Source organism: Anabrus simplex, chromosome 1, assembly GCF_040414725.1.
Source record: "Anabrus simplex isolate iqAnaSimp1 chromosome 1, ASM4041472v1, whole genome shotgun sequence".
Classification (NCBI taxonomy): Eukaryota; Metazoa; Arthropoda; class Insecta; order Orthoptera; family Tettigoniidae; genus Anabrus; species Anabrus simplex.
Genome location: NC_090265.1, coordinates 226,353,992 through 226,367,394, shown reverse-complemented (window position 1 = coordinate 226,367,394; position 13,403 = coordinate 226,353,992). Strand labels below are relative to the sequence as shown.

At 41.7% G+C, this 13,403-nt stretch overlaps 1 protein-coding gene across 1 annotated transcript in view; it reads left to right on the top strand.

Annotated features, from left to right (window-relative positions):
* Kul (Kuzbanian-like) overlaps positions 1-13,403 on the top strand; it is a 1,041,359-nt gene that overhangs the window by 875,733 nt on the left and 152,223 nt on the right. The window contains exon 5 of the mRNA XM_067141147.2: positions 2,765-2,905. Coding sequence (XP_066997248.2) covers positions 2,765-2,905 — 141 coding nt within the window. The remainder of the gene's footprint in view (positions 1-2,764; positions 2,906-13,403) is intronic.

Genomic DNA, 13,403 nt, shown 5'->3' with positions numbered 1-13,403 from the left:
TATAGTACCATATCTGAAGTACTTATTTGATTATTGTTTGACCGAAGGAGCTATACCAGATGAATGGAGAGTTGCTATAGTAGCTCCTGTGTATAAAGGAAAGGGTGATAGACATAAAGCTGAAAATTACAGGCCAGTAAGTTTGACATGCATTGTATGTAAGCTTTGGGAAGACATTCTTTCTGATTATATTAGAAATGTTTGTGAAATTAATAACTGGTTCGATAGAAGGCAATTCGGTTTTAGGAAAGGTTATTCCACTGAAGCTCAGCTTGTAGGATTCCAGCAAGATATAGCAGATATCTTGGATTCTGGAGGTCAAATGGACTGTATTGCGATTGACATGTCTAAAGCATTTGATAGGGTGGATCATGGGAGACTACTGGCAAAAATGAGTGCAATTGGACTAGACAAAAGAGTGACTGAATGGGTTGCTATATTTCTAGAAAATAGATCTCAGAGAGTTAGAGTAGGTGAAGCTTTGTCTGACCCTGTAATAGTTGAGAGGGGAGTTCCTCAGGGCAGTGTTATCGGACCTTTATGTTTTCTTATATATATAAATGATATGAGTAAAGGAGTGGAATCGGAGGTAAGGCTTTTTGCGGATGATGTTATTCTCTATAGAGTGATAAATAAGTTACAAGATTGTCAGCAACTGCAACGTGACCTCGAAAATATTGTGAGATGGACAGCAGGCAATGGTATGTTGATAAACGGGGCTAAAAGTCAGGTTGTGAGTTTCACAAATAGGAAAAGTCCTCTCAGTTTTAATTACTGCGTTGATGGGGTGAAAGTTCCTTTTGGGGATCATTGTAAGTATCTAGATGTTAATATAAGGAAAGATCTTCACTGGGGTAATCACATAAATGGGATTGTAAATAAAGGGTACAGATCTCTGCACATGGTTATGAGGGTGTTTAGGGGTTGTAGTAAGGATGTAAAGGAGAGTGCATATAAGTCTCTGGTAAGACCCCAACTAGAGTATGGTTCCAGTGTATGGGACCCTCACCAGGATTACCTGATTCAAGAACTGGAAAAAATCCAAAGAAAAGCAGCTCGATTTGTTCTGGGTGATTTCCGACAAAAGGGTAGCGTTACAAAAATGTTGCAATGTTTGGGTTGGGAAGAATTGAGAGAAAGAAGAAGAGCTGCTCGACTAAGTGGTATGTTCCGAGCTGTCAGCGGAGAGATGGCGTGGAATGACATTAGTAGACGAATAGGTTTGAATGGCGTCTATAAAAGTAGGAATGATCACAATATGAAGATAAAGTTGGAATTCAAGAGGACAAACTGGGGCAAATGTTCATTTATAGGAAGGGGAGTTAGGGATTGGAATAACTTACCAAGGGAGATGTTCAATAAATTTCCAATTTCTGTGAAATCATTTCGGAAAAGGCTAGGAAAGCAACAGATAGGGAATCTGCCACCTGGGCGACTGCCCTAAATGCAGATCAGTATTGATTGATTTTGATTGAACTGCAGAAAAATATAATTTCTTCCTTTGTGTCTTTGTTTGTTGGTTGGTTTGTTTCTTAATCCGTTAACCGTCCATGGTTGTTTTTTCCCTCGGACTCAGCGAGGGATCCCACCTCTACCACCTCAAGCGCAGTGTCCTGGAGCGTGAGACTTTGGGTCTGGGGGATACAACTGGTGAGGAGGACCAGTATCTCACCCAGGCTGCCTCACCTGCTATGCTGAACCGGCACCTTATGGGGGATGGGAAGATTGGGAGCGATAGACAAGGAAGAGGTAAGAAGCGGCCGTCGCCCTAATTTAGGAAGTGGGAAACCACGGAAAACCACTTCCAGGATGGTTGAGGTGGGAATCGAACCCTCCTCTACTCAGTAACCTCCCGAGGTTGAGTGGACTCCGTTTCTGCCCTCGTGCCACTATTCAAATTTCGTGGCAGAGCCGGGAATCGAACCCGGGTCTTCGGGGATGGCAGCTAATCATGCTAACCACTACAGTACAGAGGGGGACTGTGTCTTATATACATAATGTTAATGTACAATATTTTAATTCGTAGAAAATGATGATGATGATTATTATTATTATTATTATTATTATTATTATTATTATTATTATTATTATTATTATTATTATTATTATTGATGAGCCCGCGAAATCTGTGGGTTGATATCCAGAAAATAGGCAGGGAACTGATGGTAATATACAGTTCTTAGGTTGAAACCCTGTAAATTAGCCACTCCTGACACAAGCAGCATCCTAAGCCTCGCGTCATGTCGTCAACTCTCTTGCACGATAGAGAGGGTAATACCAAGGTCACGCTGTATCCAGAGCTTCTCTCTCACCTTAAGCGTAATTAGAGATCCAGCCTCCGAACTCACCCAGCATCGTTCGTATCCCGGACAGGGCATACAATGCTATTTGCAATCAAACATTTCACAAATTGATGGGGAAAACGGCACATATAACTTACTAGGCTTCCCAACATATCTAGTAACATGGTATTGAACTGTTTCTCTACCTACATACATACATACATACATACATACATACATACATACATACATACATACATACATACATACATACATACATACATACATACATACATACATACATACATACATACAAACATACATACATACATACATACATACATACATACATACATACATGCATACATGAAAAAATCAGTGAATATAAGTTAAGGTAGTTCAGCTATATTTGAACGTGACGGTTATCTGTATATTTTGAGTTTTGTGAGTTATTTTTAAATATTTCCATGATTTTGTTATAGATTTCAACCAAGATGGACGTCCGGATAATATCAGTTTCATGATCAAACGCATCAAGGTTCATACGATGGACGCGCTGAAAGACCCTACTTACAGGTTCCCTCTCAACTACGGTGTGGAAAAGTTTCTGGAGCTCTTCTCTGGTAAGTAACCTTGAGTTCAATAACTCTTCAACACGTAATATGGCACTATTCTTTTACATATATATATTCCCCATCATACTCTTGAGGTTATCTGAAAGTGACAAAGAATATCAATTAAACCCGCTCTAACTGTGCTCTGAAAATCTACTTAAGCAATTTTTACGAAAACATGATGCGATCGTTAAAAGAAAGAAACGACGCTAACATGTGAATGTAACATTTCATAAATCAGCTTTTGACGACATTTCTCTTATTCTTTCTTTCTTTCTTTCTTTCTTTCTTTCTTTCTTAATCCGTTTACCCTCCAGGGTTTGTTTCTCCTCGGACTCAGCGAGGGATACCACATCTACCACCCGAAGGGCAGTGTCCTGGAGCGTGAGACTCTGGGTCGGTGATACAAGTGGGAAGGAGGACCAGTACCTCTCCCAGGCGGCCTCACCTGCTAAGCTGAACAGGGGCCTTGTGGGGGGATGGGAAGTTTAGAAGGGATAGACAAGGAAGAGGGAAGGAAGCGGCCGTGAGCCTAAGTTAGGTACCATCCCGACATTAGCCTGGAGGAGAAGTAGGAAACCACGAAAAACCACCTCGAGTATGGCTGAGATGAGAATTGAACCCCCCCCCCCTCTACTCAGTTGACCTCCCAAGGCTGAGTGGATTCCAGCCCTCATACCACTTTTCAAATTTCATGGCAGAGCCGGGAATCGAACCCGGGCCTCTGGGGGTTGCAGCTAATCACGCTAACTACTACACCACAGAGGTAGACAATTTCTCTTATCCCAGATATAAATTGTATTGCCAATGGATTAAGCTCAGGCGGTTTGGTTCTGTTAATATTACATATCTATTACAGTGTGCTAATAATTATTACTAGCTGATGTACCCGTGCTTCGCTACGGGATTCTCAGAAAGACTGACTTTGTGGTTTTCCTAACCTGAAATCAACATAGGTCATTACAAAAACGTAAGTATGTAGCGATTAAAAGCAATGCTATCATATAAAATACTCGATCACATGGAAAGCCGCACGTTTTATCACTTTTAACAAACAGTGCTGCGGTTAGATTACGGTGCCAATCTAATAGCCCAAAGTTCCAGAGCTGGGATGACCAGGCCACAGATTGCCATGAACACTCATCTGCCGTTATTCCGCTAAATATGCACACTGTTCATTCCAATCAGTGCCTCAGAGTAGGGATTGAATAGCCCGAATGCTATGATCCAGTGTGTTACGTACCAGTAGTATCAGAAAATTTATAAACCAGGGGAATGGCATGCTAAAGAAGAAAGTTATCTAACTCCCCAGCTATTTCCCATCAATATTCAGACAGGCTGTTACACTCTGTACGACTGGGCGAGTTGACCGTGTGGTTAGCGGTGCGCAGCTGTGAGCTTGCATCCGAGAGATAGTGGATTCGAACCCCATTGTCAGCAGCGCTGAAGATGGTATTCCGTGGTTTCCCACTTTCACACCAGTCAAATGCTGGGCCTGTACCTTAATTAAGGCCTAAGGCACCCCTAGCCCTTTCCTATCCCATCGTCGCCATAAAACCTATCTATGTCGGTGCAACGTAAATCAAATAAAAAATACTCTGTACGCAGCAGTAAATCTATCTACCGGAGATGAGGGGCAACAGAAGACACAAAACACATCACGACAAACAATGGTCAATGTAATGTAATTGTTGATCAATGTTATGAGCTTTCTATATTGTAGGCCTTCACATTTAGTTTTCTTTCGACTCTGTGATTTGTAAAATATTTTATACCATAAACTGTAGTTTCTTATTCTCCGACTTTACATACCGATTTTCATTAAATACTGTTTACCCATTTTCTCGTTACTCGGCGCTGATATGGACTTAGTAACAAAAATCCAAATTCATGAATATCTTTGTGATCATAGCCAGTACGGTAACAATGTATAAGACATGAATAATAGGAAATTTAATACTATATAACCTTAGTTATGTAGCATTCATCGATTACACCTCTAATAAGAAATATTTGAGAATTACATTTTAGGCCTTCCCCTAAACTACCATTTACATACATACATATCTTTATTACCCACCCTAGAATACACCATCGGCTTTACAGGTAATAAAGACAGACAGAGCGAAACCCAAAAACGAAAAGAACAAACAAACAAACACTAGGCACTACATCTCTCCTAAAACTACTTAGCTAAATTATTTACCTCTAAATCTACTCATTATCCTCCCACACGCACGCGGATAGCCGGCAAACGTGCAGGAAGCACCGCACTACAAATTACCCTATTTCCCTATTCCCCTATTCCTACCAACCACCTAGAAAAAAATAGTAGACTGGTCTCTGCGTCAGCCCTGGTATGGAATACATGCCCACCAACCCGTTGATCGCAGGGACCAGCCTCGCCACGTGAGAACTGATCTTATTTCTCACCTACACCTGCTGACAATGTATTCCTTACCTACCATGTGTGACAAGCCAGCTTGGCGGAAACCAGACCCATCACATGGCTTGTCACACACTTCCGCTATATACGTCACACCTTCTCTGTTCATTGTCAGCTCACTACCTTCCCTCTTCTTTTTCTTTTCTTGCCGTGCAGACATGCTAAAGCCTAGCTTCTTTGGGTTGGGTCAAGCCCCAACCCCTCCCTCTTCCCTTGATACGCCACCTTCTCCTCTCTCGCACTATTCCCGCCCACTACATCTCACCTTCTTGAACTTAAGACTTAAACATCAACAATTTTTTTTTCACTTACACACAAACAGACAGTTTCCATTCCAAGTCCATCAGTTCACTCAGTCTTCACAATCTACAACACCACACTTGCCTCAAACTTTATACTACCAACATTTTCTCCTTAACTACAGTCCCCCTTAATCTATCTAAATTACTATTACACACACCATCTTTATCCTCCCTCCTCACACAAATACTTGTTTTTTTTACACCTCATATACACACAAACAAATAGTACTCCATTCCAAGTTCATTAGTTCGCTCAGCCATCTCACTATATATATATTTTACCTAAGCTTCATTACAACCATCCACGGTAAACTTAAACTATATAACAGCTTCTTAAATTTACACTACCCTCAAGCCAACTCAACCTCCCCTATTCTCAACTCTTACCTAATTTTCTCAGTCTTTCCCTTGTTACCAACTCTTCTCTTAAACACCTCTGCTCTCATATTCCTCAAGTCATTAATCTATCACCTCCTCCCATCCTACTACTTCCCTGTCTACTTCCCAACACCCTGCCCTAGGCGGATCACCTTTTCCACAGGGCAAGGTGCTCACCCCCTTTCCCCTAACACTACAACCCCCTTTTCTGATATCATCCCCTTCCCGCATCTGCTCAGGGCGGATATCCATTCCTCTGAGCAGAATGCCCTCCCCCTTCCTCCCTCGGCAAGAACCACATTATCTGCACATCCCCTGTTACTCCCTCAATTTCTTTATAAATCTAGCTCTGGCCACATTTAAGAATTTCGCTATATTCGTTCCTTTCTCCCACTCTCTACATAACCAAGATGTTATCTTATAACTTTCCCCTATCAAGTCCAGCTCCTTCTTACTTAGTAGTTTAATCTTTATCTCCTCCAAAGCTCGGCATTGATTAAAAATATGCAGATCCTCCCACATCCCCCCACATAACACACATCTATCCCTATTCTCACTGCCTATCCATCCCCTGTTCCTCGAAACCCCCAATACCCACCAATACAAACCTCTCTTATCCCTTCTACCCTCAAACTCCGTTTTCGGGTTTATTACTTCCACCAATTTATTTAATACTGCTAAAGAGACTCTCTCTCTCTACATTCCCCTATTAAGCTCTGTCTTTCAATATCTAGTAGTCTTCCCTTTATCCTTTCCCATACCCATTTATTCCTACCACCCCCCAGGCCTCTCCATATTCCCCCAAACCAACCTGTTGTAACCATTTTTTGCACTTATTCACCCAGTAACCTTCATTCGTCATACCTTTCTGAAAATTAAACGTTTCTTGTACTAATGCCCCGCCCTTCCCTTCCTCCAATCTAATCCAATACTTAAACACCCTCTTAGCTATTTCAACCTCTATCGATTCTTTACAGACTAATCTGGCACCGGCATTGGCTGTACAGTTCGGTAGGTCCATCATAATCTTACTAAATTTCGCCACCACCTGGTTTAGTTCACCCCTGCCCTCCTCCATTCCCCATACTTCGACCCCAAATAGCATTTTGCCCATTACCAGTGATTTGAACACCGTTTTCTGAATTTTATATTTAACATCTGGGAATTTCTTCTCTAAAACCCCCACTACCGCAAGTGCTCCTCTACCTTTGAATTTTGCGTTCCTACACTGATTTTTCCAAGAACCATTCTTACTAATTATTACACCTAGATACTCCATTTTTCCTCCTGGTCTAATTTTTTCCTGGTCTAGCCTCCAAACTTCCTTATTCTTTCTCCCACCCCGGTTCCTACATACCATTATCTGAGTCTTCCTTGCATTTACTTTGAGAGACCACTTCCTAGTATACTCAACTACCTTGTCCAACCCTTTTTGCAACCCACTTTCCGTCAACGCCAAAATCAATAGGTCATTCGCAAATAACAACTCCGGAATCTCCATTTTTCCTATCCAAGGGCACTGCCATGCCTCTCCACCATGACCCTCTAAAATATTACTTATAAATAATATAAATAATATCGGGGATAGTTTACACCCCTGTCTCACCCCACTCTTCGATTCAAAACACTTACTCAACCTTCCATCCTGCAATTTAATCATCACAAACACTTCCTCATAAATTGTCTGTACTGCCACCCTCATTTTTGTCGACATTCCAACCTCCCTTAGTCTCAAAAATAACGCCTCCCTACTGACCGTATCGAAGGCTTTTTCTAAATCAATAGCTGCTACATATAATTTACGCCCTGCTATCCTCACATACTTTGTAATCAAAGTGTCCAGAATCCAAACATTATCGACTGTGTACCTTCCTTTCCTAAATCCATTTTGGAACTCAGATATCCTACCGTACTGTTCCGCCCAAGTTGTTATCCTATTCGCCAAAACCCCTGTGTACACCTTCGACAACGAGTCTAGGAGTGTAATTCCTCTATAGTTGTTAGGATCGCTCCTAGCTCCTTTATTTTTATAAATAGGGCATAATACCCCCTTCCTCCATTCTCTAGGAAATTTCCCCTTTTCCAGCAACCTATTAAAGAACTTCACGATCCCCCTCAACATTGATTCATTTGCCCCAACCTCTTTCCATACACTATTGGGAATATCGTTCACACCTCCTGCAGCCTTGGGTCTAGCATTTTTTAATACTCTAATTACCTCCTGGCTTGTTATCTCCCCATCCAAAATTGTAATGCCTACCTCCAATTCACTTCCTATATATGACTTGTCTAATTCTCTACCCAATTTCCCCTCCCCTTCTAAAAGCCTTTTAAAATGCCTAAGCCACTCGTTTTCTCCTATTTTATCCCCCTTCCCCACCGGTTTCGTTCTTCTGATCTTGTTTATTACCTCCCATATCCTCTCAAATTTCTTCTCTCTACAATATCTATTTATTTTATTAGCTTCCACCTCCTTCCATCCTCTTTTCTTCTCATTCAATACCTCCTTATATTCCCTTCTCAATTTACAATATTCCTTCCTCTTTTCTTGCTCACCCTCCTTCCTAAACTCCGCTAGGGCTCTCATAACAACCTCACGTTTTCTCCTGCATTCTTCATCAAACCATCCATTCATTTTATTCTTTTTTCCCTCTACCCTCCTCCTGACTTTCTTTCCCACCCTCCATACAGGGAGTTCTATTAATTTTACCACGCTATCCATGTCGTTCCCTTCTGCCGCCCTTTCAATTCCTACCCTTAATATATCTCCCTCCTCTTTCAAATGCCGTCCCAATTTCTCTTTAGTATCGTCATCCCATAGATACTTCCATCCTCCATTCCTATATCTCTCCCTACTTTTTTCCGTATTTCCCTTCTCATCAGCAACCAAAGTTCTCAATTTTATTTTGATAGGCATATGTTCCGTTAACCCACATTCTAACACCTCAAAACTTATTATTCTCCTTAACGCTATCTCTGAGCTTATTCCTATATCCACTACACTTCCTCCATTTGTTGTAATATACGTCAAATCTCCCACACTATCCCCCTTCATCCACCCATTTAAAATAAATAAATGTTCTATAGCACACAGCTCTAATAACCTTTCTCCATAACTATTTACAACATTATCCTTACTCTTCCTTTGCAGTTCCCCTTCTACTTTTACTTCTTTCCCGTATACCGGTACCCTATTGCTCACTCTCGCATTCCAATCCCCCAATAAGATCATCCCATCTTCTACATATATCCCTTTAATTGTATTTATTTCTTCAATCAATTCGTCAAAAAAAATTATTAGCATAAACTGAATCGCTCGGATGGTTATACAGCAGTGCCAGACAAATTGCTTCCGCTGCCCCCTTCCCCATTTTTACTCTCAGCCACACTACCCCTTCTACCCCAGTCTGTAACGTCTCCACCCATTCCGCTATCTCATTTCTTATTAAAACTACTATGCCCCCTGGGTTTCGGCCTCTCTTCCCTATTTTTTTCTTAACACGTTAACTACTCTATAACCGTCCCATGTAATTTCAACTCCTTTCCCTAACCACGTCTCTACTAGCGCAATTATCTCAAAATCTTTCACTAGATCCACAATTTCCCTATTCCCTAACTTCCCCATCAACTCCTCAATATTCAGCACCCCTATCGCCATCTCTAGTTATTTATTTCCTCCCCCTCCCTCTCTATCCTTCTGCGTTTCACCACTTTCCCCCTTACTTCTCGTAATTCTTCCTTTTGGCTCCACCACGTCACTATCCCCTTCCCTCCCTTTCTTCTCCCCGCCCCAATCTTCCCCTTTTCCGTGCCAGAGCCTTCTTTCCCACCCCATAGATCTTTTAAACTTAACGATCTCGCCTTATTCAACGCCTGTTTTCTCTCCAGGTTCCTTTCTGCATTCTCTTATTCGGGGAGGTTGAGTCACTACTCTGACTACTTTCCCTTCCCGTCACCTCTTCACTACCTGTATCCACTTCACTTCGGTCTAGTGTCCTACTTGTTGATTCACTCCTTCCTGGGTTGTTCTGACTCACCAAGGACTCTGCTGTCTCCGCTACCTGACCGCTGACACCGCATTCCCGTCTTCTCTCTTCCTTCTCCATACTGATGTCGCCCTGCTCTCGATTTCTGCAACTCATTTCCTCCTCACATTTCTCCATCCTCAGCAGTTCCTCCTAAGTCCACGATCGCGACCAATTTCTGTCTGAAATTACCAGACACCTCCCCACAATCTTGGTTCGCAATCCCTGAGCTCTAGCCCGCCAAATATCCCGCTTATAGACATCCAACCGCATCCTGTCTTCTTTCTCTGTCTCAGCTTTCAAATAAATGTTCGATTCTTTTAGATTTCCAGCATTCCTAAGAATTATATCTGCCATCAGGGTTGAAATTAGCCTTAACTTCACCGGCCTATGACCCTTGTTTCTTCCTACTCTATATATATCATCTATATCAACTTCAGAAAAGTTTATCTTCATTTTGTTCGAAACTATGTCCACCACTTTCAATACTAATTCCACTTTTGATTCTGTTCCTTCCTCAGGTACACCATACAGAAACACATTTTTTCTTGCTGATTCGTTCCTCGCTAACCTCACTTCTCTCTTCATTGCTGTCAATTCCTCTTCCAGCACCACCACCTTCTTTTTCAAGCTCCCCAACTCATCTTCTATCTCCATTACCTTACCATTTAGCCCACCAATTTCTTCTTTTATAAAAATGTTTAAGTCCTTCATCTCCTGCGTTTGGTTTGCCTGGTGTTCCTGCATCATTTCCTTTATTTCATCTCCTTTACTAGCTTCCTTCACCACTCTCTTGATCTCTTCAAGTTCCTCCCATCCGAACGGTCCCTGGTTTGGCCCCGGGTTCATTTCTATACCTCCTACCACCAGCATTATCGCAATCACCGCCGCACACAACATAATCTCCAACCGTCCTTTATAACCACTAATTTCTCTCCCTCTCTCAGGTCCACCTTCCTTCCAACTCCCTCTTGCACCATGCCATCTTCCAATTCTCATCCTGTATTGCTGTAGCGTTATTCCCATATTGCGCACCTCGTCTTACTCACGCGTCTGCACTTCCCGATGTCTCGCTCGTGACTGCGAAAACTACGATTTCACTCAGCGTGAATAAAATAATTTACTGCCTAGACTATAGCGACTTATTTCCTGACTTTGCATACCGATTTTCATCAAGATAGGACTACTAATAACAACAATATTTGAGAATTAAATTTTAGGCCTTCCCCTAAACTACCATTTTTCTCAGCGTGAATACAATTATTGATAGCCTAGATTGTAGCAACTTATTCTCCAACATTGCATACCCATTTTCTTTAAAATACGACCACTAATAACACAAATAGTTGAGAATTCAATTTTAGGCCTTCCCCTAAACTACCATTTCACTAAGCGTGAGTAAAATTATTTATAGCCTAGATTGTAGAGGCTCATCCCCCGACTTCACATACCGATTTTCATTAGACCACTAATAACATAAATAGTTGAGAATTCAATTTTAGGCCTTCCCCTAAACTACCATTTCACTCAGCGTGAGCAAAATGATTTATAGCCTAGATTGTAGAGGCTCATCCCCCGACTTCACATACCGATTTTCATTAAATTCTCTTCAACCGTTTTCTCGTGATGCGTGTACATACATACATACATACAGACAGACAGACAGACAGACAGACAGACAGACAGACAGAAATTACGGAAAAGTAAAAAGTGCATTTTCTTGTTACTATGGACATGACCGATACAGAAATACCATTATTTTCAAATTCTGAGCAATGTACAGACAAAACTCTTATTATATATATAGATTTCATTTTAATAGATGCCCACCTCTGTTGCGTATCGTTAAGCACTATTAGCTGCCGTTCACGGGGGCTCGGGTTCGATTCCCGGTACTGCCAGAAATGTAAGAATGGCAGGAGGGCTGGTATGTGATTAAAATGGTACATGCAGCTCACCCTCAATGGGGGGGGGGGGGTGCCTGAATATTTTTGCTAGTAGCTTTACGTCGCACCGACACAGATAAGTCTTATGGCGACGATGGGATAGGAAAGGCCTAGGAGTTGGAAGGAAGCGGTCGTGGCCTTAATTAAGGTACAGCCCCAGCATTTGCCTGGTGTGAAATGGAAAATCACGGAAAACCATCTTCAGGACTGCTGTCAGTGGGATTCGAACCCAGTATCTCACGGATGCAAGCTCACAGCTGTGCACCTCTAACCGCACGGCCAACTCGCCCGGTAGGTGTGCCTGAAAAGAGCTGCTCGACCTCAGGACGAAGACACGAGTGTACTTTTACTATTTTAATAGTTTATTATTTACCCTAATAATGTTCAAAACACACAAACAGATTAACGAAAAAGTATATAAGGGTTGTCCAAATTAAACTTTTGTTGGTTTCTGTAATGGTTTATTGTTTGGAATACATTAAGCAGTGATATATTTGCGTACATATAGTCGCATTTTTGTTTCAAACGAGTGTCTCAGCCATCCATTTTTTATAACGGATACCCCGAGCGAACAACGTCCGTGTTTGGTTGCGCACAGTGGTTCAAATCACTGAAATACCTGGCCAAAATGAAAGTTTAAAAAGTGCGTGTTCCACGTTTTGTTGCATGAAATTTTATCTAGGTGGCATTGGTACACACTGCTCCGTTGTGGGGCGGACATTCCTGCTATATGCTAGTGTACACGCTGCCAAAGTTGCCGGTAAGTGAATCGATGAAAACTCTCGGTTTCCGAAGTCTCTATTAATGTGTTCTTTAAAGTGTTCACGTGATATCGTGCCCTGTTTTTTTTTAAATGGATAACATCCCAGAAGACAAGTCGAACACGTTTTGAAAGTATTATGTGGAATATATCCACTTCAAACTCATGTGGGTTCTAAACTCTTCTTCGTAACCATGATATTCTCATGAATTGTTGCCAACAAAATTTTCTTCCCGAAGTATCGTTCCGTAATGAGTTTGAATGTATTTAAACGGAAATAATTAGCTTCTTTCCCACTCCTAGCCCTTCCCTATTCTATTGTCGCCATAAGACGTGTCTGTATCGGTGCGACATAATACAAATTGTAAGTAGAAAGTATGGGTTTCGAATGTTATTGTTGTTAAAATCACAGGAATAGAACCAGCTTTTGGGTGGTTAGGCCGTGTGCATTTGCAGAGTTTCGCCCAGACGTGCCATTTGGGCTCATCATCTGGATTGGCACGCCCCTCCAGCTGATGAGTCCAAATGGCACGTCTGGGCGAAACTCTGCAAATGCACACGGCCTAACCACCCAAAAGCTGGTTCTGTTCCTGTGATTTTAAGATCTGCGGCCGTGAAAGCCATTTTTGTTATTGTTGTTGTTGACATTT